Source organism: Pristiophorus japonicus, chromosome 1, assembly GCF_044704955.1.
Source record: "Pristiophorus japonicus isolate sPriJap1 chromosome 1, sPriJap1.hap1, whole genome shotgun sequence".
In the NCBI taxonomy this organism is placed as follows: domain Eukaryota; kingdom Metazoa; phylum Chordata; class Chondrichthyes; family Pristiophoridae; genus Pristiophorus; species Pristiophorus japonicus.
Genome location: NC_091977.1, coordinates 300,494,763 through 300,522,407, shown reverse-complemented (window position 1 = coordinate 300,522,407; position 27,645 = coordinate 300,494,763). Strand labels below are relative to the sequence as shown.

The 27,645-nt window shown below is 41.6% G+C and overlaps 1 protein-coding gene across 16 annotated transcripts in view; it reads right to left on the bottom strand.

Annotated features, from left to right (window-relative positions):
* Positions 1-27,645, bottom strand: part of fam49bb (family with sequence similarity 49 member Bb) — a 253,404-nt gene that overhangs the window by 21,697 nt on the left and 204,062 nt on the right. For 13 of the 16 annotated variants that reach the window (XM_070888514.1, XM_070888524.1, XM_070888517.1 and 10 more), the window contains 3 exons: positions 23,457-23,539; positions 14,279-14,400; positions 10,778-10,883 (listed from right to left, as the gene is read on the bottom strand). In XM_070888514.1, coding sequence (XP_070744615.1) covers positions 10,778-10,883; positions 14,279-14,400; positions 23,457-23,529 — 301 coding nt within the window. In that variant the 5' untranslated portion in view covers positions 23,530-23,539. Of the gene's footprint in view, positions 1-10,777; positions 10,884-14,278; positions 14,401-23,456; positions 23,540-24,100; positions 24,184-27,187; positions 27,297-27,645 lie in introns of those variants that run through there. The other 3 variants (XM_070888519.1, XM_070888527.1, XM_070888521.1) reach the window with 3 other exon arrangements.

Genomic DNA, 27,645 nt, shown 5'->3' with positions numbered 1-27,645 from the left:
GCCTCTACTCATTGGAATTCAGAAGAATGAGGCGCGATCTTATCGAAACGTATAAGATTATGAGGGGGCTTGACAAGGTGGATGCAGAGAGGATGCTTCCACTGGTGGGTGAGACTAGAACTCGAGAGCATGATCTTAGAATAAGGGGCTGCCCATTTAGAACTGAGATGAGGAGAAATTTCTTCTCTGAGGGTTGTGAATCTGTGGAATTCGCTGCCTCAGAGAACTGTGGAAGCTGGGACATTAAATAAATTTAAGACCGAAATAGGCAGTTTCTTGAGTGATGGGGGGTGGGGAGGATGAGAGGTAATGGGGGGGGATGAGGGGTAATGGGGAGCGGGCGGGGAAGTTGAGCCGAGTCCATGATCAGATCAGCCATGATCTTATTGAATGGCGGAGCAGGTTCGAGGGGCCTTATGGCCTACGCCTACTCCTATTTCTGATGTTCTATGTTCTTATCTTTTAGAAATTTTAAGAGATCGATCGCACCGGGAGGCCACTCAGCCAAGGCTAGGGGCGGGGAGGAGAACTGATAGAAATCACCGGCAGTCAGGAGCACTATCTGTTCTCTTGCCCGCCCCTAGCCTTGTCTGAGTGGCCTCCCGGTGCATTGTCCCACCTCTAGCCCAGGCCGAGTGACCTCCCGCAGCCCCGCTGCCTTCCAGGGCCGAATTTGAAGATGAAGGTAGGACTTCAATTTTTTATTTCTTATTGAATTGTTAGTACTTTTTGTTTGCAAACATTGCTACGGGTAAGGCTTGGTTGGTTTAGGTGCAGGTTCTCTCCGCTTCCCACCCCTATCCCAGGCTGAATGGCCTCCGATGTATCTACCTGCGCCGATTTCTTTAACGCTCCGCAAGAGTTTTCTCAAGTGGCCACATACGCTGGCCTAAGTAGAAGTGGCGTAACTATTAGCTGGCCAAAGTTGCCTAAATGGGCAGAACTGGCGTAGGTGGTTGGCAACGCCCCCTTTTGAAAAAAAAACGAACCTTAAAAAAAAACGTAACTAAGTGAGTTACGCTGGTGCAAATTGATTGGTGAAACTGGGGATTTTTAAGATACACCAGAAAAAGCAGGTTACTCCAAAAAAAAACAGAGCAACTCCTGGCAAAAATTGAGCCCATATTGTGCAGATTTAGCATTGTTGTAAAGTGAAAACAGCTTTGCAGCGATGCTAAAGGTGCAGGATGAAAACACCCTGAAAGAACTTGACAAAATAATGTAACATATAATAGGCACTTTGCCTTGCATCATTTATGAACAGCAGCTCTCTAAGTTAGCAGCTTATCAGAATGTGCAGAAAGTTATGTAAAGGTTACTTTTTATTCATGGCCATTATTTACTTATTGTTCTGATCATCTCGTTAATGTAATTAGGCAGCTTGAAGAATTGGGTTTCAAGAAATAAAAATGAAAACAAAGCACGTGTTAATGTGCTGATAAGGGATGAGAGATGTGCACAGGATCCTGTGTTATATTGAGGCTTGTCTGTGTAATCATGGCTTTGCCACTTCTGTACATAATTGAAACAAATCAACTTCAAGTCTTCCTTTCACATCAACTTGAGGCTAGATACACATCATCCTGTTATTCTACATATAATGTATTGCAGCTCATGCCTCTTATTAATTCCAACTCTATTTTACAGTGACAGGAAGTTATCTTAATTAAATTAGTTTAACTTCCTATAATACAAGTTTGACTTCAAAATTTATCTCCAGAATGTATTTCATGACTGTTTCTCGAAGACCCAGTGGCCTGTTGTAATATCAATACTTCAAAAAACAGATTAAGCTTTATATAATATTTATAAAAATATTATACTTTGCTTTTATTTATTAATTTCTGTCTTCACTGAAGAAGCAAGGGATATGACTAAAATATGATCATTTCCTGCTACAAAGTTCTAAACAATTATGTTATATTGGTTAATGCCTAAAATTGCAGAATATTTAAAGACATACATGTTGATATGCTAGTATCCCATTATGTAATTATACATACATTTTGTGCCTCTGAATGCTAAATCCATTAAATATTAAAATCAGTAGGCAAGACAATTAATCCCATGCAATACTTATGTCTGTAGGTGTCACTTAAATTGGTGTTTTCAATATTAAATGTCATGTAACGTTAGGTACACCAATAGCACCTATTGGCATTCTACTGATTTGAGTCTGCATGTCCTTTCACACCATGGCCACCAGGTGGCGCTACAGCAATGTGTTCTCAATCTTATGAGGATAAACTATGTTTAGAATTATAATTATTATGTATCAACTCAATGCATTTAGTTTTGGTGCTTCCTTTCCAAATAGACCTTCCCTGAACAGAAAATTTCATACTCCTCTTCTGTAGTTACCCATTTGCCATTAGGTACCCACCCAGTGTTCTTTTGGCCCACTGCAGTAATTCCCCTGGACTCCCAGGAGGTACCCTTGAATGGTTGTACAGTGGCATTTCGCCCAGTGTTCTCACTGGAGCACTGTGTAATGGAAAGATGACGGTGCCAATTTTGCTCAATGGAAACCCACTGTTGTGTATGGAGAAAGAGTCAGACAGAACACTGAGCTCAAAGTAAAGTGTGATCTTAGTCTTTTATTGCAGGTCTCCAGAGTGCCTCTCCAACCTGTGAAGCCTCCTTAAATACCTGGATCACAAGGGATTGTGGGATCCCTTGGGACTCCAGGGGATGAGCACTGGTGGCTGTACTGACAACACTACCACCCCACGCCATCCCGCCCCGCCAAAGTCAATGGTGTAACTATTTACAATGTGAGTCGATCTGGGTCCCTTCTTGCTCTGGTTGATCGTCTCGGTGTGAAAGCTGGTGTTGTTGAATCATTTCTTGGGCCTTCACTGGGCTGCTGTGCAACTGGCCTTGCTGGGCTGCCTGGTGTGTTGGGCCCTGCAGGGCTGCTGTGGATGATGGGTTCTGCTTCGTGGTCAACCGTGGTGCTGGTTGCCACTGGTGTGTATGTTGGGGGATCAAAAAAGGTAGGGTCCAAGGTTGGTTTGCTCAGGATAGTCCGTGAATCTGAGTTTGATTTGGTCCAAGTGTTTCCAGTGAATGAGTCCATTTGAAAGGTTGACCCGAAACACCCTGCTCCCCTTTTTGGCCACGACAGTGCCGGGAAGCTACTTGGGGGCTTGTCCATAATTTAATACAAATACAGGATCATTGATTTTAAATTGGCGTGACACATTTGCGCTATCATGGTATGCACTTTATTGAAGCCGCCTGCTCTCTACCTGTTCATTTAGATCAGGGTGAACTAACGAGAGCCTTGTCTTAAGTACGCTTTACATGAGCAGTTCAGCAGGTGGGATCCCAGTGAGTGAGTGGGGTCTCGTGCGGTAGCTAAGCGGGACTCGGGATAGATGAGTCTGCAGTGAGCCTTCAGTTACCCTCTTCAAGCCTTGCTTCATGGTTTGCACTGCTCTCTCTGCCTGACCATTGGATGCTGGTTTAAACGGGGCAGATGTGACATGTTTAATCCCGTTACTGGTCATGAATTCTTTGAACTCAGCACTGGTAAAACACGGCCCGTTGTCGCTCACCAGGACATTGGGTAAGCTGTATGTGGCAAACATGGCCCGCAGGCTTTCAGTAGTGGCAGTGGACGTGCTAGCTGACATTATCTCACATTCAATCCACTTGGAATACGCGTCGACAACCACAAGGAATATTTTACCCAAGAACAGGCCTGCATAGTCGACGTGTACCCTAGACCACGGTTTGGAAGGCCAAGACCATAAACTTAGCGGCACCTCCCTGGGTACATTGCTTAACTGCAAACAGGTATTACATCTGTGAATGCAGGACTCTAAGTCCGCATTGATACCGGGTCACCACACGTGGGATCTGGCTATCGCTTTCATCATTACGATGTCTGGGTGGTTCCTGTGGAGGTAATTGATGAAGGTGTCTCTGCCCTTCTTGGGAACCACTACTCGATTGCCCCACAGAAGGCAGTCTGCCTGTATAGACATTTCATCTTTGCGCCACTGGAACGGCTTTATCTCTTCTTGCATTTCCACTGGGACACTGGACCAGCTCCCGTGAAGCACACAGCTTTTGACTAGAGATAATAAGGGGTTCTGGCTTGTCCAGGTTTTGATCTGCTGGGCAGTGACGGGTGATTGCTCACTCTCAAATGCTTCCATAACCATGGCTAGATCTGCGGGCTGCGCCATTTCCACCCCCGTGGTGGGCAATGGCAGCCTACTGAGAGCATCGGCACAGTTTTCTGTGCCTGGCCTTGGCGGATGGCGTAGTTGTATGCGGATGTGAGCGCTCATCTCTGGATGCGGGCTGATGCGTTGGTATTTATCCCTTTACTCTTGGAAAACAGAGATATAAGTGGCTTATGGTCAGTTCCTAATTCGAATTTTAGCCCAAACAGGTATTGATGCATTTTCTTTACCCCATAGACACACGCTAACACTTCTTTTTTCAATCATGCTGTAGGCTCTCTCACCCTTAGACAGACTCTTGGATGCATAAGCAGCCGGTTGCATTTTCCCAAAATCATTAGCTTGTTGCAATACACACCCGCGCCATATGATGACGCATTACATGCTAGTACCAAATGCTTATATGCATCTTACAACACAAGCAATTTGTTTGAGCATAACAATTTTCTCGCTTTGACAAAGGCATTTTCTTGGCCTTTGCCCCAAACCCATTCGCCCCCTTTTCGTAGTAAGCCATGTAGTGGTTCTAGCAATGCGCTGAGACCCAGTAAGAAGTTACCAAAGTCGTTCAAGAGTCCCAGAAACGACCACAGCTCCGTCACATTCTGAGACCTCAGAGCGTTCTCGATTACCTCTGTCTTCGCATTGGTGGGCCTGATGCCGTCCGCCACAATCCTCCTTCCCACGAACTCCACTTCAGGCGCTAGGAAAAAGCACTGTGAGCGTTTTAACCTGAGCCCCACGCGGTTGAGTCGACTAAGAACCTCCTCCAGCTTCTGCAGGTGCTCAACTGTGTTCCCACCTGTAACCAAGATGTCGTCCTGGAAGGCCACAGTTTGCGGGACTGAATTCAGTAAACTTTCCATGTTTCTCTGGAATATTGCCGCCGCTGATCGGATTCCAAACGGGCATCTGTTATAAACAAAAAGACCTTTGTGCGTGTTGATGCAGGTGAGGGCTTTTGATAATTCCTCCAGTTCCTGCATCATGTAGGCTGAAGTCAGATCCAGCTTCGTGAACGTCTTTTCTCCCGTCAGCGTTGGAAAGAAGTTTGTCGGCCTTTGGTAGTGGGTATTGGTCCTGCAGGGAGAAACGATTGATAGTTACTTTGTCATCGCCACAGATTCTGATGGTGCTGTCTCCCTTGAGGACTGGGACAATAGTACTGGCCCACTCGCTGAACTCGATCGGTGAAATGGTGCCCTTTCTTTGCAGCCGGTCTAGCTCGATCTCTACCCTTTCTCTCATCATGTACGGTACTGCTCTCGCCTTGTGATGGATGGGTCGAGCCCCCGGAATTAGGTGGATCTGCACCTTTGCTCCTTGGAATTTCCCGATGCCTGGTTCGAACAGCGAAGGAAATTTGTTTAAGACCTGGGCACACAAAGTGTCGTCAGCGGGCGATAGCGCTCAGACGTCGTCCCACTTGCAGCGTATCTTTCCCAGCCAGCTCCTGCCGAGCAGCGTGGAACCATCGCCCGGTACCACCCAGAGTGGTAGCTTGTGCACCGCTTCATCGTAGGAGACCTTTACTGTAGCTCTGCCGATTACAGGAATCAGTTCTTTAGTGCAAGTTCTTAGTTTCGTGCGAACTGGAGTTAAGACTGGCCTTGAGGCCTTGTTGCACCACAACCTTTCGAAAGTCTGTTTGCCCATGATGGACTGGCTCGCACCCGTGTCTAGCTCCATTGACACTGGGAGTCCATTTAGTTCAACATTCAGCATTAGCAGGGTCAATTCGTGGTGAATGTGTGCACCCCATGTACCGCTGCCTCCTGTATCTGAGGCTCTGGTTCGTCGTGATCCTCCATGGATCTGTCCTCCTCTGCAACATGGTGGTTTGCAGGTTTAACAGGCTTTGCAGCTCGCCTGCACACTCGTTGGAGGTGTCCCATTGTTCCACAGCCCTTGCAAACCTACTCTTTGAATCGGCATAAATGGAAACAATGGTCACCCTCGCAGCGTCAACAAGGTGTTAATGGCCTTGCATTCATCACCCTTGATGGTGGACTCTGAGTCATCTGTGGACGTGCAGCTGCAGATATGTGTGACCTGCCCTGTACGTAACGATTCGAAAATATCACCACTTTGTTCACAGTACTTGTAGCAGCACTTGTGTGCCGACAGATTTGCTTAGTATTGTCATTGGTGGCAATGAACGCCTGGGCTATCGCTATGGCCTTACTCAAGGTTGGGGTCTCTACAATCAAAAGTTTGCGAAGTATGGTTTCGTGGCCAATGCCAAGTACGAAAAAGTCTCTGAGCATGTGCTCCAAATGTCCTTCAAATTTGCAATGTTCTGCAAGGCGTCTTAGCTTGGCGACATAACTTGCCACTTCCTGGCCTTCAGACCTTTTGCAGGTGTAAAACCGGTACCTCGCCATCAGAACGCTTTCCTTCAGGTTCAAATGCTCTCGGACCAGTGTGCACAAATTGTCGTACAATTTCTCCGTGGGTTTCGCTCGAGTGAACAGATTCTTCATGAGGCCATAAGTTGGTGCCCCACAGACGGTGAGGAGGATCGCCTTTCGTTTGGCAGCTCTCTTTTCCCCATCTAGCTCGTTGGCCACGAAGTATTGGTCGCTCCAAAAAAATTTCCCAATTATTTCCCACCGAAAATTTCTCCAGGATGCCCAGTGTTCTCTGCATCTTTGGGTTCGTTATCTGTATCTCATCGCCAGTTGTAGTGTATGGAGAAAAAGTCAGACTGAATACTGTGAGCTCAAAGTAAAGTGTGACCTTAGTCTTTTATCGCAGGTCTCCAGAGTGCCTCTCCAACCTGTGAAGCCTCCTTAAATACCTGTGCTCCCAAGGGATTGTGGGATCCCTTGGGACTCCAAGGAATGAGCCCTCTGGTGGCTGTACAGAGTAAATACAAGTCCACATATATAACACCCACCATCTCTCAAACGCGATAGTTTTCACACTTCTCCACTCAGCCCTCCACACCCCACCACCCAGAGACAGTTTATTGGCCTTCCTTTCTTCCTGCTGCCCCCCCTAACAAGACTGTTCCCCTGCCTTTCATCCCCATTCCTGACCCCCTGCCCCTCTTCTCATCCTCTGCCCCCCCCTTCTCCATCTGACTCCCACCCCCTCCCCCAGTTGGTCTAATTATTCCCCACCCTCTAACCCTTCTTGATCTGAAGACTGCAATCAGTCTCAGTGCACATTTATTTTATTTACCTCTGATTGGCTGATTCAAACATAGAATTTACTTCTTTTTTTTTTAAGTCACGGAATGTGCGTGTCGCTAGCCAGACCAGCATTTATTGTCCATCCCTAATTGACCCCGAGAAAGTGGTGGTGAGCCGCCTTCTTGTACCGCTGCAGTCTTTGTGGTGAAGGTACTCCCATAGTACTGTTAGGGAGGGAGTTCCAGGATTTCGACCCAGCGACGATGAAGCAACAGCGATATATTTCCAAGTCAGAATGGTGTATGACTTGGAGGTGGTGGTGTTCCCATGTGCCTGCTGCCCTTGTCCTTCTAGGCGGTAGAGGTTGAGGGTTTGGGAGGTGTTGTCGAAGAAGCTGTGGCGAGTTGCTGCAGTGCATCTTGTAGATGGCACACACTGCAGCCAGTGCGCCGATGGTGGAGGGAGTGAATGTTTTAAGTAGTGGATGGGGTGCCAATCAAGCGGGCTGCTTTTGTCCTGGATGATGTCAAACTTCTTGAGTGTCGTTACAGCTGCACTCATCCAGGCAAGTGGAGAGTATTCCATCACACTCCTGACTGGTGTCTTGTAGATGGTGGAAAGACTTTGGGGAGTCAGGTGGGGAGACACTCAGCGCAGAATACCCAGCCTCTGAGCAGCTCAGAGCCTGGGTATTCTGCGGTGAATGTCTCACCTCCTGACTCCCCAAGTGACTGGTCCAGTTAAGTTTCTGGTCAATGGTGACCCCCCAGGATGTTGATGGTGGGGAATTTGCCAATGGTAATACCGTTGAATGTCAAGTGGAGGTGATTAGACTCTCTCTTGTTGGAGATGGTCATTGCCTGGCACTTCTGTGGCGTGAGTGTTACTTGCCACTTATCAGCCCAAACCGCAATGTTATTCAGGTCTTGCTGTAATCTGATATCTGATTGCTTCATTATCTCAGCCCTAGTCCGACTCCAGACTCAATTACAAGCTCCAGTGGCCTTAAAAATGTTTTGGAATTTCTCTTCTGCTGTTTTCATTGCCCACAACAATCAGTCGATGTTGCTCATTACAGCCGCCCTTTGCTCACCCATTGCCTGCTCCACACCCAACTCTCAGTCATTTCACACCTCATGACATGCAGACAGCTCCGGCAGCCTAATTCCTCTTCAACAAAGCCAACAGCCCAGTCTCTACTTGCTCAACTCAACTGCTTATAGCCTAGCCAGTAGTCACATCAATGCCTGCTGCTTGCACTAGGACCTAGACATCCACTTGCAAGCTCCCCTTGATGCCTTTCCTGCTAAACTCAATGCTTAGATTTCCAGTATCTGACGCAGCAGGAGTTGACTTCCACAGTAATTTTTTTTTTTGAAGGTTACAATTCGACTCCAAACTTTACCCAAAATACAGGCCGACTTACCACTGTCCTTCAATTCTACCCTAGCTTTATTTCTAGCTCAGCTCGTCCTCCACATTTATTTCTAACTTGTTCATTTCACCTCGCCAATATTCCCCAATTATTTTTAACCTTGCTGCTCCTCCAGTTTTTAAAAAGGTACCAGCTGTCCATTAAGCTATTTGAAATTTCACATTTAATGCAGTTTCCTTTGGATCAGCTTTTAAATTCTTCCAATAAAACCTCTTTTCTTTTTCACTATTATTTAAGTACACAAATATTCCATTTATATATTAACACAACAAAAAAAATTATCGAAATATATTGGTATATGCAATTACATAAACAAGTGCATTTCTACCTAATTCTATAATGACATATCCTGAGCAAAGCTATAGAAATCCCATTGGTAATAAACAGTCGAAGTACAGAGTTTGAGTCGCCATATTTATGTTGGCATGTGGAAAAATTGGTCACTTAAGAAATGATCAAGAAAATGATGTGCAGCCTTTCTTTTCACACTTTCATATCCACAAGTCTGGCTAAATTTAATAGTGTGGCACTTAGCCTTAGACTAGATCTACTTAATATAATGTGTCTTATAACTTGATAACTGGAAGACTTCTCCTTTCAATCTGTTTATTTATTGGGAGAGATTTTATACCACATTTTACTTTAAAAAAAATTATACATTATGGTGGATTCTTTTCAGCACCATAACAAAATGTAACTTTTAAACTTAGTTTAGGCAATAACACAGGAAGGATCAGAGCAATTGAAGTTCATCAGTGGAGAAATTACGAGGTTTCATTGCGCGAGTACAGATCAGAGAACTACGACAGTAGTCGGCTTTTACACAAAACTAATTAAATGAAAATTCACCAAATACAGAGAGAAGTGGTTTTGAATAGTAAAGAATCCTTGATGAACAAATTATTTTGTAGCAAAGCAGAAATCACATATTTGACCTAAGTTACTCAATCTAGCCAACTCTATGCTGGGTGCTAAACTTGAAACTGGAGAGTTCTGTGATCACATTGACTTTTGGCAGTACCCAGTGAACAGATTCTTAATATAATTGTGGCATGATGCAACACTTCAGGATACCACAGCAAACCTGCAATTAAAATAGATCTATAACAAGGCATAAAGTCATCCATTTGTTTCAAGCTGCTTTAACACTGGTGCTTCTTTAGTTCAGACTCTAGGAGACCACTGAAATGTGCCAACTCCTGCATTTAGATTGTCAAATCTGGCTCCTTTATCCTGGCGGCAGTATCATAGGTCTATAATTTGCCACCTGGATAAGGGAGCTGGATTGCCAGTCTCCCAAAATGAGAGCTAAATGTGCACAAGGTTAAAAGCAGTTTAATGTGCTCATTTAAACTATTATTTTCCCACCAAGCAGACCATCATTTCATGTGAAAATCCTGAACTACCACCAGTTTCATTTAGCTGTAACTATCAGTATATTATGATGCACAAATTGTAAATGATTTCAAAAATCATAGATTCCTTAACTGCTTCAGTCAAGAATAAGATTATAGTGCTTTATATCAGACAGAAATGAAGCTTCACCAATTGTGCACCAGGCTGTTTATATTTTAGATTCATTATTTCTCAACAGACCTGTAAAGTGGAAATTTCAGATTTCAACATTTTTAAGAATAAAAAATAAATTTGATAAAATACAGAAAACTCTATTTAATATCAAAAATGATTAATCAAAGGAATCAATGCAAACTCTTCTAAATTTGGCTGCTGTCATGGTACCTATGTGTTAGAAAAGATGCTAACCCATGCAAGGTCTTGAAATTTAAGGACCTTTTTCCCTGGCAACATTTATAAATCATTTGGCACATACAGCAATTATATTAATTTACAGAATTATCTTTTGGTTCACAGTACTGCATTGCTAACTATTATCCTTAATGAATTGTGACAAATAGGTGCCATTCGACAAGGAAATAAAAAGAGCAAAAGGAAAACTTAACAAGAAGTCTTAACATATCCCCTTTATGAACCAAAGAAAAAGTATGCACCTAATCTCTGGGAGAACTCATAGAACTTCTTTAGTTTTCCTACTAGTGGACACACTGCACTCCATGCTTTTTCTTGCAAATTTTCATCACTTGGATGTTGTATTGCCTTTAAAATAAAGAGTTATTATTTTTAGACTAAAGAAACACATCACATATATCGTCTCAAAACAAAACAAAAGTGCAACAGTGATACGAGTGGAAATGAGATCCTGGGCTACCTTAAAAGGATTTATTCCTGGATCTCTCCACTTCTGAGGATGCACCATGCTTCAACAGAATTTTATGAATGCATCGTGCTCCAACAGAGTTTCCAGGCAGAAAATTCTAGTTCTTGTGCCAGATGGCAGCAAGTCCTTCAATAATGTTAGAAATTTGTAAGCTTGTCTGCTAATGCACTTTACTCATGTGGTAAATTTGTATTTACAAGGTTTTGCAAATGTCATGAAGCTACTCAATCCAATAGACTCATGTCTATATTAATTTCTGCCTGGACCAATTTGACTCCCAAGCCATAAAACTGATGCATTTGGAAATAGATTCACATTTGGAGGCTTTCTCTGGGATTTTTTTGTCTGCAAAGTGGAAACCTATGTATGCTTGACAACCAAAGCTCACTATTTAATACAAAGGAGAATGTTTTGGTGACTACTGTGCTGGCATGCGACACTATAAGGAAAGTTAAAGGCTCAAGCATTAAAGATTGTTATGTCTAACCTTGCTGGAATCCTCATTCCTTCCCAGGATAAAAAGTACCTATACTCAAAAAAAATATACCAACACTAAAACCAGAATGTTGGCACATACGAAGTTCAGTTCCTGAGAAGGTATGAACTTCCAAATATTGCCATATCCAAGTTGATCAAGAACATTCATCGGCTTAAATATCAACCCATTACTTTTCCACATCATCATCATCATCATCATAGGCAGTGTCCCTCGAAGCGAGGATGACTTGCTTCCACGCCAAAAAGGGATGAGTTCACAGGTGTTTCAATGCAGAACCTAATATTCCAGATCTCAAACTACACCGTGAAGGGTGGAAGATGCCTATGCTTGGATTTTTTTTTAAATGTGTGGTGGCTGTTGCACACCAGCCACCACACAGGCTTGACCGAGTTAGGTCTTGGTCCAGTGGCAAGGATTACCCAAAACTAACTGGAGACCACCTCTGCTGCACAGACCGAGCGTGCACACATATCGCAGTGTGGGCTGGCCCGTGCTGCCCCTGGGCACTCGCCTCTCCTGGGCCCCGGTCACTTCCCTCTACGGACTCTTGCCGCTCCTTCGCCCCTCCTGCTGTGCCTGCCCGCACTGCAATCAGCGACCTGGCTTCATAGCCGTCGCCCTCCTGCAGCAGCCAGCGCTGCTCCCTGCAGTGGTATGCCGCCGCATGCTGCTCCCTCCAATGGCCCCGGTCTGCTGAAAGTCTTGCAGGCCGGGGTCGTGCCAATTTCCGGGCCGGGCCGTCGCACGCTTCTCCCTCCAATGGCCCCGGTCTTCTGATGGACAACTCTTAGCACTCACTAGCTAATCAGGTTAAGAATACATGTTTAGTTTGTAACTACAGAGCTCTACCACTGAATGACACTTGGTTAACCATTCTGGAAGACAAGGCCAGGGAAAAGGGATTCATTCTACAAGGTACAAAGCTTTTGCGAGAAATAACCTGAAGGGGGGCTCACATTGATATGTGGAAATTAACATTTTTAAATGCCTCGATTGTCAGCACCAAAAAATTCAGCTATGCTTCTCAATCTTTTGAGGTTAGTAAACATGAATACTTTAAAGTCTATGTGATCTTCAGAATGGAAGAAAAACTTGTGGGGGGGGGGGGGGGGGGCGGGTATGTGTTCAAGATACTATCCCAACTGTTTATTTTTTTTTAATCTACAAATAAAAATGTACATTGACTAAAAGCATTAATTACTTGGGCAAGAGTGTGAACTTAATAGTCAGTGTCCCGAGATCAGGGTCCCAGCTAATGGATAATTGCATCCATTCCACAAATAGTTTGGACTTCTGAATGACGGCATAAATAAGTTTGACCTAGTCAATTCAATAACATGACTGGATCAAGATCAATCAGAGTTCTGCCCATGTCCTGGCTAAAAATTATCTCTTAACCAACACCACCAAAAAAGGTTAACTGGTCATTCATCCCTTTGCTGTTGGTGGGACCTTGCTGTATGCAAGCCGGCTGCTGCATTTTCCTACAAAACAATGATGGCTACACTTCAGAAGTTATTTGCTGGCTATAAAGCATTTTGGGATATCCAGAAACATAGAAAATAGGTGCAGGAGCAGGCCATTCAGCCCTTCCAGCCTGCACCGCCATTCAATGAGTTCATGGCTGAACATGAAACTTCAGTACCCCCTTCCTGCTTTCTCGCCATACCCCTTGATCCCCCAAGTAGTAAGGACTTCATCTAACTCCCTTTTGAATATATTTAGTGAATTGGCCTCAACTACTTTCTGTGGTAGAGAATTCCACAGGTTCACCACTCTCTGGGTGAAGAAGTTTCTCCTCATCTCGGTCCTAAATAGCTTACCCCTTATCCTTAGACTGTGACCCCTGGTTCTGGACTTCCCCAACATTGGGAACATTCTTCCTGCATCCAACCTGTCCAAACCCGTCAGAATTTTAAACGTTTCTATGAGGTCCCCTCTCACTCTTCTGAACTCCAGTGAATACAAGCCCAGTTGATCCAGTCTTTCTTGATAGGTCAGTCCCACCATCCCGGGAATCAGTCTGGTGAATCTTCGCTGCACTCCCTCAATAGCAAGAACGTCCTTCCTCAAGTTAGGAGACCAAAACTGTACACAATACTCCAGGTGTGGCCTCACCAAGGCCCTATACAACTGTAGTAACACCTCCCTGCCCCTGTACTCAAATCCCCTCGCTATGAAGGCCAACATGCCATTTGCTTTCTTAACCGCCTGCTGTACCTGCATGCCAACCTTCAATGACTGATGTACCATGATACCCAGGTCTCGCTGCACCTTCCCCCTTCCTAATCTGTCACCATTCAGATAATAGTCTGTCTCTCTGTTTTTACCACCAAAGTGGATAACCTCACATTTATCCACATTATACTTCATCTGCCACGCATTTGCCCACTCACCTAACCTATCCAAGTCACTCTGCAGCCTCATAGCATCCTCCTCGCAGCTCACACTGCCACCCAACTTCGTGTCATCCGCAAATTTGGAGATACTGATGTTGAAAGGCACTATATAAATGCAAGTTCTTTCTTATTGAATGTGTAAGTTGGTGAATAAGATGCACAAGTATACCATTGGTGCCATGTCCGTGGACTTACTTTCCCTTTTATGTGTGGAAGCACTTGGCCTCTGGCTGTGCCTTTCGCCAGCCATTCAAAATTAGAATAGAATTAATTTCTTTCACAGATCTTCTTTAATGGGTTCTTTATACAGAATACAGCTAATGGGTTTTATTCTGTAATTCATTTACTGATCAAAGAAATTTAAAAAAATCAATACCTCTCTTATTTCATGTCCTGCCCCTCTGTACGATTGTAGATCATCCAGGATTCCCTCTGCATCCTTTAACACTACATTCACCTGATTAAATACTTCTCTTTCAGCTTCTGTAGGCTGTGCGTCTGAACAGTAGTGCATAAGTATTCAGTATAAACAGAATTCAATAAACAAAGCTGATTAAAGAACAGGAGACATTAACATCAATACAACATTAATTTAGAAGTTAAAGTCACATAAAAATGTATGCATTTTGCATTTGGATTCTTGGAGCTTTTGTTTTTCAACTGCAAATTTTGTACAAATTTCAAACTATATTTTTAAAATCACTGTCAAAATCTGGTGTGCAAGTTGTTCTAAAGATTGCAAACATACAGAAGTGTGATTTAGACACCAGATTTTATGGTATTTAACATTATAATTCTAGGTTAAACTAACCAACAGATTATCCTAGATTGTTGTGGGATAAATGATTGTTCTCCATCCCATATGTTCAACTCTAAATAAGAAAAACTACACTTATAAGGGGTAATGGCACAATTTATGAAACTGGACGATATAAAAGAAGATCAAGGTATAGAGACTGGTATTGACAGAGTTGTTATGCCATTTTGATTTGGAACTAGACTAAGTATACATTATAGGAATACTTAAAAAAACAGAACTTTTTCTGAACAACTATAGCAACACCTTCCTGGACACGTGTGCAGCTATGTTAAATTTTGTCCAAAATATTTCAAACCAACAACTTTTCTTACACAAAGACAAATACACTCTTCATAAGGGCCCGGATAGTATAATGGGTTAAAATAGCTTTTTATCTTTAGAGGTGTATTTAAAGCCAGTCCAGATTGAAAAAAATCTTTGGTGTATAGCAGTGTTTAAAAAACCTTGCTTAAATACAAACCTTGTAAATACTGTAACCAATGGCAGAAAAACTAATGTCATATATGCAATTATAAAATATCTGTAACTTGCAGTTATTTTTATGTGACTTTAAAATCATTACATTTTGTCATAAATGTTTGATATATCTGGGACTTACAAGATTTGAGCTGTTCCTCAGTTGGTCTAATGCATTAAAGTACGAAGACAAATTTTCACAATTTTTTTTTTAAGTACAAGTTGGAAGAATTGCATTCCACAATCAAGTTTTTTTTTTTAAAAACATACCCGTACCTCCCAAAATTTGATCCTATTTTTCATTTTCTGCGGCACCAGACGGTCCAGTAGAAATACAACAAAGCTCATATCACTGCAGCTGCCAAAATTCAAAATTGCATTGCTCTGAGCAGCTTTTTTCTTTTTGGGAAGGTAGAAGACGAAATTCAGACATGCAAAAAGTACCATTCTAAAGTGCAACAGGCCAGTGGAATAATGAAGTACCAAAGTTCTGCCACTCGAACTTCTGCATAATTGCCAATGGGATGAATTGTATTTAAGAATCAGAATAGTTCATGTTTTGAGATTTTGTTTTACCGTTTCCTACCCTCATCATCATCATAGGCGATCCCTCACATCAAGAATGACTTGTTTCCACGCCAAAAAGAGATGAGTTCACAGGTGTTTCAATGAAGGACCTAATATTCCAGGTCCCGAACTACACGTTAAAGGATGGAAGATGCCGGTGCATGGATTTTTTTTAAAACATGTGGTGGCCGTTGCACACCAGCCACCACACGGGTTTGACTGAGCTAGGTCTTGGTCCAGTGGCAAGGATTAACCAAGACATTTGGAGACCAGCTTCGCTGCACGGACCTAGTGCGCACACATATTGCGGTGTGGGCTGGCCCATGCTGCACCTGGACCCTCGCCTCTTCTAGACTTCCTACCCTACTGAATTATAATAAATCCATTCAAACTCCATGAATCATGTCCCCAGCATAAGGGAACTACAAAAGATAGATTGCCTACTTTGTAGGATCTTCCCAATTTTTCATATATTATTCGCATCTTCCGTCAACTTTGATTTGTTCTGGGGAGACCATTTGCTTAGCATGCACATAGAAATATCACCATGACACTATACATAGGCAAAGTCCCTTCTAGTCTTCCTATTCTGTGTCCTACAGTCCAGGACCCATACCATTGCAGCAGTTAATTTTCTGCCTGACTAGCAAAATCCTAATCCTCAAAAGACTAGATCCAGTAGTGCCTGAGGTTAGTTTGAAGCACGCTAAGGAGAATGCACATCATTCAAAGAATGAGAATGATCATACAAAGTAAGTAATCTATTTATCTTTATTCTTCCCACATGGTAGGGATATTACCACAGTGTCAGCTCATGAGGTGGGAGGTCACCATAGGAGGAATCGCCTCAGCAGTTGGCAGGATCTATCTGCCAAAGCTATTTTCATGTACAAGTCGAATTGACATTACAGCTAACCAGGAGGCAGTCCTACAAATCCTAATCAATCTGAATATGATTAAATGATGTCCAGGAAGCACCAACGGAATGGTTGAAATAATATTTAACCTGCTCCCTGCGTTTCAATGCAGAATGTACTCAACTATCCACTTAATTATCTGCTGCTTGGTCACCAGTTTGTCTTAGGATAGCCAGATGCATCAAGATCAGCAGTTCTGAACCGGAGGCTTTTCCCCATTTGGCAATTTTGTGTTGAGTATTGATGGACATACAATGTAGTTGCTCTTTACAGCTGCAGTTTCAGAATGCAAGACAAATGAGGTGAACAGATGTATTATGTTTTGGTGAGAAGCATTTTATGCATCAAATGTACCAATTAACATTCAAGAGCAGGCCATTCCATTTTAGAGTTTTTAAAGCCTTCGGCAGAAGTTGGCATTGATGTATTGTCCTAACTGTGGAGGCACTTGGTTTGCTTTGATACGAAAAGTATATTACATGGATCAATGCAGGCATACATACAGAATGAAAACAGCCCACAGCTGAAAGAACACACTTTACTCATAGTTAAAATTCCTCGAGCGCATGTGATTGGTTGCTGATTGTTGCCATACAACTTGTGAAGTAAAAAGCGCTGCTTGCAGCTGAACCTGCTAACAGTGGCAAATCATTGTTTTTGTATGTATGATGGTTGTTCTGGAGTGTTGGCAACTGACATGGATTCCTGAATAATACCTGAAAAAAGTAAACACAGCCTGGCCAGTTTTGGAAACATAAAGAACAGAGCGCACTAAATTGATGCAGTCTCGTAGGTCCTGGGGCTTTATAAGATGTGGGAGTAAAAGAACAAATGTAGCACTGCCCATCTACAAAGAAACAAGGTTTTTGTGCATGTTAAGCATGTGGTTTTCCTAGAACTAATTAAGCTAAGTTTCAGACCAACAGTGTGTGTCAACCTGACTGACCTTTGGGGAGACCCAGTTCACTTTTGGTAGAATTTTTAAATCTACACTAACCAACTCAAATCTAAGTGTTGTAAAATTTCAATATCATTAGAATAAATGTAATTAATCTTAGAACAAGTTTACTTATTTACCTATTATCCATACATTGTAAGAATGATGCAAGAACTTTTGGGCCTGCAGTTTTAATCGTTAATTTGTTCACACATTTGGTTCTTTACATATTTACTGTTAAGTATCTTTGACTCTATTGTTTATTAATATGACTTTTATAAACATGTCAATTTTAACGAGTAAATGTTGAGACTCAAGACTGTATCAATGATGTTATCTTCCAGGTTTCTGTGCTCCTGCCAAATTAATTGATTTAAAATAATGACTTCTAAATTGAAAGTTGCTATATATTACAGAAACCATTTAATACTTTCCTCCTTACGAATTGGCATAAAGAAGCTTTCATAAAAAGTGAAATCAAGTTAAAAATGTATACTTTTCGCAAACAAAATTGTTGCAGGACTGAACAAACTAAGCGCAAGTTATTGATGTAAATATTCTAGTGGCATAACCTGGTTTCAATTTTGTAATGTGCCCAAACATAAACTTAGATACGATCTAATAAATTCAGTTATTCCAAAGAATTCTACTGGCCCATTCGCAGTTACTGTGGACTTACAACACCAATTGTATTAAAACAGATTAGATTTTTCTCCTTCAAAGAAAACCTATTTCAGCGTTGACCAGTCAGTGCTGTAAAAACAACATTCTTGTGGCTTTTCAATTATTTAATTATTTCATCTGTAAATAAGAACCCAGAATCAAACATTTATCAGAGGTCAATAATGCATACTTGGAACCGTAACATGGATAACATGAAGACACTTGATTGTAATTATGACAAATATTTTATCCAAAACAAATGTAGAAAACAATAATGGATTAAGAATCAGCTATAACCCTTAGTTAATGAGATATGCAAATACATTCACCTGTAATTTTAAAAAAATGTTGCAGACAAAAGGACACAGGTAACATGAATGGCAAAAACATGGACAATCAATAGGGCTGTTGACCAAGGTTAATAACAACTGGTTTGGATTTAGTAATGTGGGAAAAACGTTAGCTCCATTGGAACAGCAGGCTTCATGTTTTTCAGCGCTATGAAAATTTTTGCCAAAATGTTTTGGCTTTGTGAACACTAAAGTACACAAGTATAATCAACAGTCTCTGGCATTTCACTGAAAAATACTGCAGAAGACTGTAGAATAGATGCACACAGAACAGTGAATAGCAGCAAATATTGAGCCATATAATTTATTTTACTACAAAACAGAGCAACCATGTATATTGTTTGAATTTGTTGTATAAAATGCAAATATGGATGGTGTCAGGTTACTGCAAGCAAGTACAATCATTGGATAAAGCACCTGAAGTATACATAGCATGCAAAAGAGCTATAAGCACTTGTGCTCACAATAACACAGTGAAGCTTCAATCTGCTACAAGCACAAAACTGTAAAGTAGGTAGAACTTCTCATCTCCACTGAACAAGGGAAAAAAGATAATTTAGTCTTCCTTATTCATTGGTTGACATGGAGGAATCTTATTTAAAGAATGAAAATTTAGTAGATTAATGAGCCAGCCCCATCTACTGAAGTGCAGCATATAGCACAGCACAACACTGAAAGCAAACTACATATATACACGTATATATAATGGATCTCAGTTAGGGATGAGATGAATCCCCAAACTCCAATGGTTTGGTGAGTAGTTTTTCTAATAGGGCTTAATCTTACTTTAACCATATTTGCCTCGTTTAACTTATAAATAGAATCAGCTGCTTATAATAAAGCAAATATTTTAAATGAGTATTACCCAATGGGAATTTTAACATTCAAACAAATAATTACCTTTCAAACTAGTAAAATATAAAAGGGACAATTTTGCCTCCCAGAGCTATATTTAATTTTTTGCAAGTATCAAATCAACTTTTTAGTCCCTGCAAATCTCAAATTGATGTCATCATTGACACCATTTAATCAGGAGACTAAATTGTTGGTTTAACTTGCCAGTAACAGTAAAAAGCCTTAGAGGTGCATTTATCTTATGCCATACCTGTTTGCAGCAGCCCTGCAAGGGACAGTGCTGTGAGGCAAGTGAGGGGAAACTATTGCCTCCACAGGTAGTGCTTCCCTGCATCTTCAATGCCATTAGAGCCAGAGAAGCAATTTAAGGATGTCCCTGGTAGTATAAGCTGCCCATTTTTCTGGTCACAGGCATGCAGAGTGATTTGCCCATACAGGACACCAATGTATTTTTCAAATTGCTGGCTTGCATGAAACTTCCTCAGCCATTGAAGAACAATTGAAGTGTACAAAACTTAGTCAAGAATTGTGTTTCTGAACAACTACACATTGTCTGTTGCCAACATGGCTTTAGAATTTGTCCTGCATAGTTAGTGGGGTTGTGGCATATAATTTTACCCATTAGCATCAGCAAGAGGTTCAAGGAAGGAGACAATCCAGATGCACCAAGGATTACAGAGAAGAGAACATTTACTTGGTTTATCATTGCGTGGCATTTTATTTTATGTGAGGCACCCTCAAAACTTAATCAACCAGAGACTGCTCCTCAGTGGGGCAATATCAGCTGTGTGTCTTGATGGGAATTAATTGGGAACAAGGTCCTTGGGGAAGGGGATGGGGAGAAGAGAATGGAAAGTCACTATTTCTTCAGCCTTTCTACACACTGCACGAAATAGCTGGCAAAATACTGTAGGTTTTATAGATAAATAATGTTTAAATTTGGTAAGTACCGTCAGTAGGGAAAAACCAGAGAACCTGACTGTTTTTTTGAGTTTTAGGTCAGAAGAAAACAGTAACCACAGAGTAGAAAATACAGCTCAATGTGATGTCAATTAATACGCAATTATTTTCTTTTTTTTTAAAAAAAGCACAGATAAGCATAATTTTCCTTCATCCCAGTCCTAAACACAGCAACAAATAAAGATTATACATACAACATGCAGCGTATTGGTTACAGTTCACAAGATTATTATATAATAATTTTTAGAAAATCACAGGTGTAGTAAAATAAAGTCAAGTACAAGCACCATGCAGTTAAAGACTTGGGTGATAGTGTCCCATGCTGGCCCCTAGAAATTGCTCTTTTCATTATTAATTACAGGCCAACACACTCTGGCAAAACAGCATCTTATGGAAGGTCTTAAAAATGAAGTTCGCTTGTACACATATAGGGAGCTGACATGTCATGGAAAGATGCTGTTCCAGTGCTTTAGCCGTTAAATGTCGTCAGGTAATTAATCCCAAAGCAGCCTGCTCCACAATATTTTTGTATGCCCATACATGTAAACTGCGGGTGTGAGGTTACATATCAGTGATACCAACTACAACTGCGATATGATTTAACAAGTTGTCAGCAGCACACCTTATGGCAGCAAAGTAAGGTCAAAAACAAAATTGATTCTACCAGCAAGTACAATTCTCAGCAACTAAACAAAATTGTGTTGGCACTGAATAGTGGAAAAGTCTTTTGCTTAATTTCCTCACTTAGCAAAAGGTAGATTTTGCAGTGGTAGGCTCATTGACAGACTAGAGATCCGGAAGGGGTGATGGGGTGTAGTCACAGTGTATACAAAACTACTTTTAAGAAAAGAGTACTACATGGTGCCTATACTGAAGTGACACACGGCGATAAGATTTAATAAAGCAATATTCTAATGTAGGTGCTATTATCATGCAGATTCAGCCACCAATATACACTCTATGTTCAGAAACACCACAAAGAAACATTTCATATTCAGAAAGATTGGCATACAGCAGGAAAAGGAGGCGTGGTGCTCCAAAGCTACTATTTAATACGGTTTATTTCAGACCTTTGTACAGCATGCTTTGTACATTTCTGCAAGCCATGCAATTGGAGCAGTAAAGATGCCAGCCAAACTAATTCAAGTGGAGATGGGCAGATGAGACTGACTGGGCAATATGTTAATACCTAATTATGTCCCCAAAAATTATTAGATTCCAAGGCTTTCTTTTCTCCTTTTCCAATTTCTTACATGGACACTGAACCATTCAAAAATATATGGAAAAGAGTAGAACATGTATAAAAGATTTGCACAATCTTTCACAGACATAAGTCTAGCACTGAAGTACCCAATTATTTTAATTGGTCAACAACATTCTATAAAGCGGTGTAGAAAATCAAAGTTTAAACCTATTACGTGTTAACAAAATGAGATGACTTCAAATAAAACATTCAATGATAAATGTAATCAGAAATCTTCAAAAAGGAAAGACCAGTGGATGTGGTGTATTTTGACTTTCAAAAGGCTTTTGACAAGGTCCCACACAAGAGATTGGTGTGCAAAATCAAAGCACATGGTATTGGGGGTAATATACTGGTGTGGATAGAGAACTGGTTGGCAGACAGGAAGCAGAGAGTCGGGATAAACGGGTCCTTTTCAGAATGGCAGGCAGTGACTAGTGGAGTGCCGCAGGGCTCAGTGCTGGGACCCCAGCTCTTTACTATATACATCAATGATTTGGATGAAGGAATTGAGTGCAATATCTCCAAGTTTGCAGATGACACTAAACTGGGTGGCGGTGTGAGCTGTAAGGGGGAGGCTAGGAGGCTGCAGAGTGACTTGGACAGGTTAGGTGAGTGGGCAAATGCATGGCAGATGCAGTATAATGTGGATAAATGTGAGGTTATCCACTTTGGGGGCAAAAACGCGAAGACAGATTATCTAAATGGCGGCAAATTAGGAAAAGGGGAGGTACAACGAGAACTGGGTGTCATGGTTCATCAGTCATTGAAAGTTGGCATACAGGTACAGCAGGCGGTGAAGATGGCAAATGGTATGTTGGCCTTCATAGCTAGGGGATTTGAGTATAGGAGCAGGGAGATCTTATGCAGTTATACAGAGCCTTGGTGAGGCCTCACCTGGAATATTGTGTTCAGTTTTGGTCTCCTAATCGGAGGGAGGATGTTCTTGCTATTGAGGGAGTGCAGCGAAGGTTCACCAGAATGATTCCCAGGATGGCAGGACTGACATATGAGGAGAGACTGGATCAACTGGGCCTTTATACATTGGAGTTTAGAAGGATGAGAGGGGATCTCATAGAAACATATAAGATTCTGACGGGACGGGACAGGTTAGATGCGGGTAGAATGTTCCCAATGTTGGGGAAGTCCAGAAACAGGGGACACAGGATAAGGGGTAGGCCATTTAGGACTGAGATGAGGAGAAACTTCTTCACTCAGAGAGTTGTTAATCTGTGGAATTCCCTGCCGCAGAGAGTTGTTGATGCCAGTGCATTGGATATATTCAAGAGGGAGTTAGATAAGGCCCTTATGTCTAAGGGGATCAAGGGGTATGGAGAGAAAGCAGGAAAGGGATACTGAGGGAATGATCAGCCATGATCTTACTGAATGGTGGTGCAGGCTCGAAGGGCCGAATGGCCTACTCCTGCACCTATTTTCTATGTTTCCAGATCAAACAGGTTGGTGGAAAGTTAGCTGTGTACACAACATCAGTTCTGATGCGTAAATTATACAGAACTGAACCTTTTTATTAAGAAGCACTTTACCCTTCCACATTCACCAGTCAGCCACATCTGTGTTCACATCTATTATGCAATGTATTTCAGTACCCATCGTGTAACTACAAGAATTTAGTGATTGAGCCAGATTGGAAAAAAAATTCACATTGCTGGCCCTTTCAGCTTTACCATGCAAAGCAATTTAAACATGCGTCAAACACAAGTGCAATGTAAAATGGATGCAGTCTACAGCAGGCAGAAAAAGAATATAAAATAAAGAGCATTCTCACTTTCAAAGTCAAGGAAAAAATTTGGCCCCTGCTCAAGATCTGTGCATGTCAAAACTTTAAGAAGGTTCCCCATGTTAAGGTACCTGCCAAGACAAGAAGGAAGAAAAAAGGTTTTTTTTCCCCTTAAATGTAGAACAGCCCAAAGTGAGGAGCAATGCAAAAAAAAAGCCTTTAAAGACGACAAGGCATCTGATAGAAATCCACTGTCAGCTCACATGGTTTAAACCATCTACAGGTAAAGCATTTTACCAGATGTGCCAACTGTTTATAGTAGAAATGCTGCGTGGTTTTCTTGGTTACACTGTAAGCGGTGACATGTGCCAGATGTCACTAACGTTTATCCCCTTTCCCAGAGACACAAAGAAGTTAAAACTGTTTGCAGGCATAACAGCCACCCTGACAAAAGGACCTGAGAATCAGTGAATGGAATGAAAAAGCTTTTAAAATAAAAACAATTAAAATGTTTTTTTTTAAGAAAACAATTAAATAATGGGATGAGTTTGCAGCCACAATGGAGAGGTCATGCAATCATTGTTAAGTGATAGTATCCTGCTGTTGCGTGCATTTCTAATACCTGCACTGGCCTTCACTCTGGTGAGACAGAACATATTTTGTATACACCAGCTGTGAAGGATCAAACTTACTTTCAAAATCCAAGAAAAAATGTGAAGCATTGTGGTCTATGTCCCTGGTTAGCACCTTAATCAGATTACCCATGTCAGCAAACCTAAAAATAAAATGGTAAATCATTTAGTTCCAACAATTCTCAGTAGGGCCCTGGGTTCAGTTGAAGCCAGCTTCTTTGGGGTTCCACCCATTGTGTGTGTGGTTTGGCAGAGATTTGCTGCTGCTGAGGCACATTTCCTAGAAACAAAGTCTCAGTATGATCGTTGTTCTTTTTAAGCCACACTGGAGAGATGAAAAACATCTTTCTCCGAAGTTCCTTCATACAAACTGTCAATACAGAAGTTGACTTCAGTTGATATACAACAGCACAGCACAAGTTCACTCACCGGATCAGAAAAAAGGGATTTAGATGGTTTAACATTAAATAGAAAGCAGCTGTTGAGGGAATGCAATTTTTATTGTAGCAGCTAACACAAAATTCTCTTCAACCATTCAAATTCAGGATTGTTTTCTTCTTAACAGAACAAGAGCAAGGAATACGGTGGCAGCATCTTAACCACATTGAGTTTTTAAAGACACATAAAATGTGTGACATTGCATAGTTGATCTTCCAACGTAATGTGCCGGAGAGTTAAGATGCAGGGTTTTTTTTGCTTACTATTTGCCATTTAGCAACTTCTCAATGCCAGCCATGCCTTCAGGGCAATGTCTTAGCTCACCCACAAAGGGAAGGAATAAATACACAAAACTGAGAACATTTAACGATGCTTGCACATCCTTTAGTATTCTATTTAAAAGCAGCTTTTCACAGAGGCCATGGAATAGGTCACCTCTCCATCCTCTTAGTTTAGGACTAACATTTTTCCCCATTTTAGGCCTGACATGCCATACTTTAAAAAAACAAAAGTGGACCAAATATACACAAATAAAATTATTACTCTGTACAAATGTGCACCAGTTAAAAATGTGAAAGTTACTTTCTTCAACATATAAATTTTAATAGTGCTGAAAATAGAATAACTATTGAACAAAAAAAGCCACAAACTCAACACATAACACAAAGAACAACTTCCCAAAGCCAACTTATAATGCAACCAGTCTGCATACAGCTCTGACTTTGAAGAAACATGATACCCAGGACTTAGAATGGTTCCCCACATCCCACCAAAATATCCTGCTCAGAAGTTTTTTTTCAAATGCTTTAAATTTATACCTTTGATGATTTTAAACATTTATGAAGCAGCCATATACTTTGCAAATGCTGACAGTATGAAACAAATCAAATTGTTTTTAAATGCTTAAAGATTACAAAAAAAACAGGGATTTTATTTTCCTTTTTTTTCTCCTTTCTCTCCTCTGCTGAAGGCAGTGATTCATTCTGGGATACAATTCCACAGACACCAGGCATGAGCAGCCTTTATTCATATGAGCCAGAACAGTGAACGTTGACTTTTATCTCTCAGTAACCCAGGGTCAACGGTAGCTTCCCATCTTTGCCAGGTTGATATTACTGGCCAAGGACTGTACCTGGAACTATTCTAGTCTATGTGGTGCACTATCGCACCAAGTATGCATTTAAGGATTTAAAAAAACATTGTATTCACTTGAAGTTTAACAATTGGCTCAATATCCCATAATGGTAGAACAAGTGCATATAAAGAACACATAGTTCAAAGCACAAGAGTGAAAATTTGTTCTTAAAATTGACTTGCCATATATTGTTACAACTATACAGTGATTTAAAGTTAACGTAGTTGCAAGAAAATCTACAAAAAACAGCTAACTTGTATGAAGTTTTATAAATGTTCACAATGAAGATTCAGGAGTGTATGGCAATTTATTTACAGAACCTGCATACACACTTCACCAAGAACAGTTATAGGTGAGCTCTTTTGAATTGTTTCCAAATAACCCCTGCAGGAGATTTAAATTTTACAGCTTAACACACTGCAGTGTGCTGAACTCTCAAATAGGTGTTGGGACTCCCTTATCCGGCAGCACCCCTCGTCCGGCACCATTCCTGGCCACCAGGTGGTGTGTGCGCAGAACTCCGACATGAACAAATTGAAGTCCTTCCTCGCTGCTGACTCCCGCAATCGCTGGCCTGACCCTTCTATCTGCCGCCACACCCGCCACACTCCCCACCCCCCCACGATCTTTCTGCCGCACCCCCAGCCCAGATATCTCCTTGCTCAGTACCTATACCATCCACTTTAATGTGACCTCCTCTCAACCGGCAAAATCCCTTATTGCCAGGTCCCAAGGGTGCTGGATAAGAGGGGTTCAACCGTATCTGGTTATTTCAAAGATGTACATAATCAAAACACAAATCAAACAGTTGCACTACCATCTCCCAGATTACCTCAAATCATTGCAGTTTCATTGCGAAATATTCATTCACCATAAATAGGTGAAGAAGATTTAGCCAGTGAATATAATAAATAGTATCTTCTCTGTTAGCATTTCTATTGCTACTGAAGATAGCATCATCTCAAAACATACAATTTGAAAAGATGTATAATTGGAGGTCTCTGAAGTATGAAAAGGTACAGATTTAAATGATTCGCTTTTTCTTGAAACTTAATTGCAGTTAAAGCTCGAGAGTTTCCTGAAATTGCTCAATGGATGCTAGTTTCTGTCATTTATTTGCTAACCCAACAAATGACAATAATCTGATAGGCAACAGGATTTCCAACTCAATCATTCTGCACTGTCACTTTGGGCACTAACTGTCCCTTTGGGCAGTAACTGTCCCTTTGGGCAGTAACTGTCACTGTCATGTTGCAAAGATTGGTCAAAATTTGCACCTAAAGCCCATCAGCAATTTGTGCTCGCTGATTATGCAAATCCAAAAACTTTGAGTGCAGACTGGCAAGGGCCAAAGTTTAGAAACCCTAAGTGTGTGTTGGGATACTACTGGCATTTAACCAGCTAAAACCATGCGACCTACCAGCACAGAGGACGAATACATTTTCCAATGCTTGTCAATCCCAGATCACCCGATCCTCTACGCTAGTTAACCACTAAATTTAATGCCCTTTAGAATATTTATTGATTATTGAAAGCTACTGACAGCAGACACTAGGAACTACAGCATAGCTTACCATAAAAGGGTGACTGCATTGTCAGGTTCCTCCTGACCACAACATGGATTCACAATGAATAGCGGTTGAAGATACAGAACTTCAGCAGCATCATGATGGAGATCGAATCCTTGACAAACAAGTGCACGTTCTCATAGACTGTTTCATATAAAATTTTAATAGCTATGGTGGAAGGACATACACAGGACTGTTTTGTGACAAGCCACCTTGTTAAAGATATTCAAGTTCAGTGTCACATACAGGATTAATTGTAACCAACTACTTAATCCAAGTCCGCATGGCTGCTAAGGCGACATATCTGATGTGAAGAGAGAGGGAGAGAAAGCGCGCGCGAGAGAGAGAGAAAGCGCGCGCAAGAGGGAGAGGTAGCGCGATCGAGAGCGGCAGGTAGCGCGCCCGATCGAGAGCGGCAGGTAGCGCACGCGCCCGATCGAGAGCGGCAGGTAGCGCACGCGCCC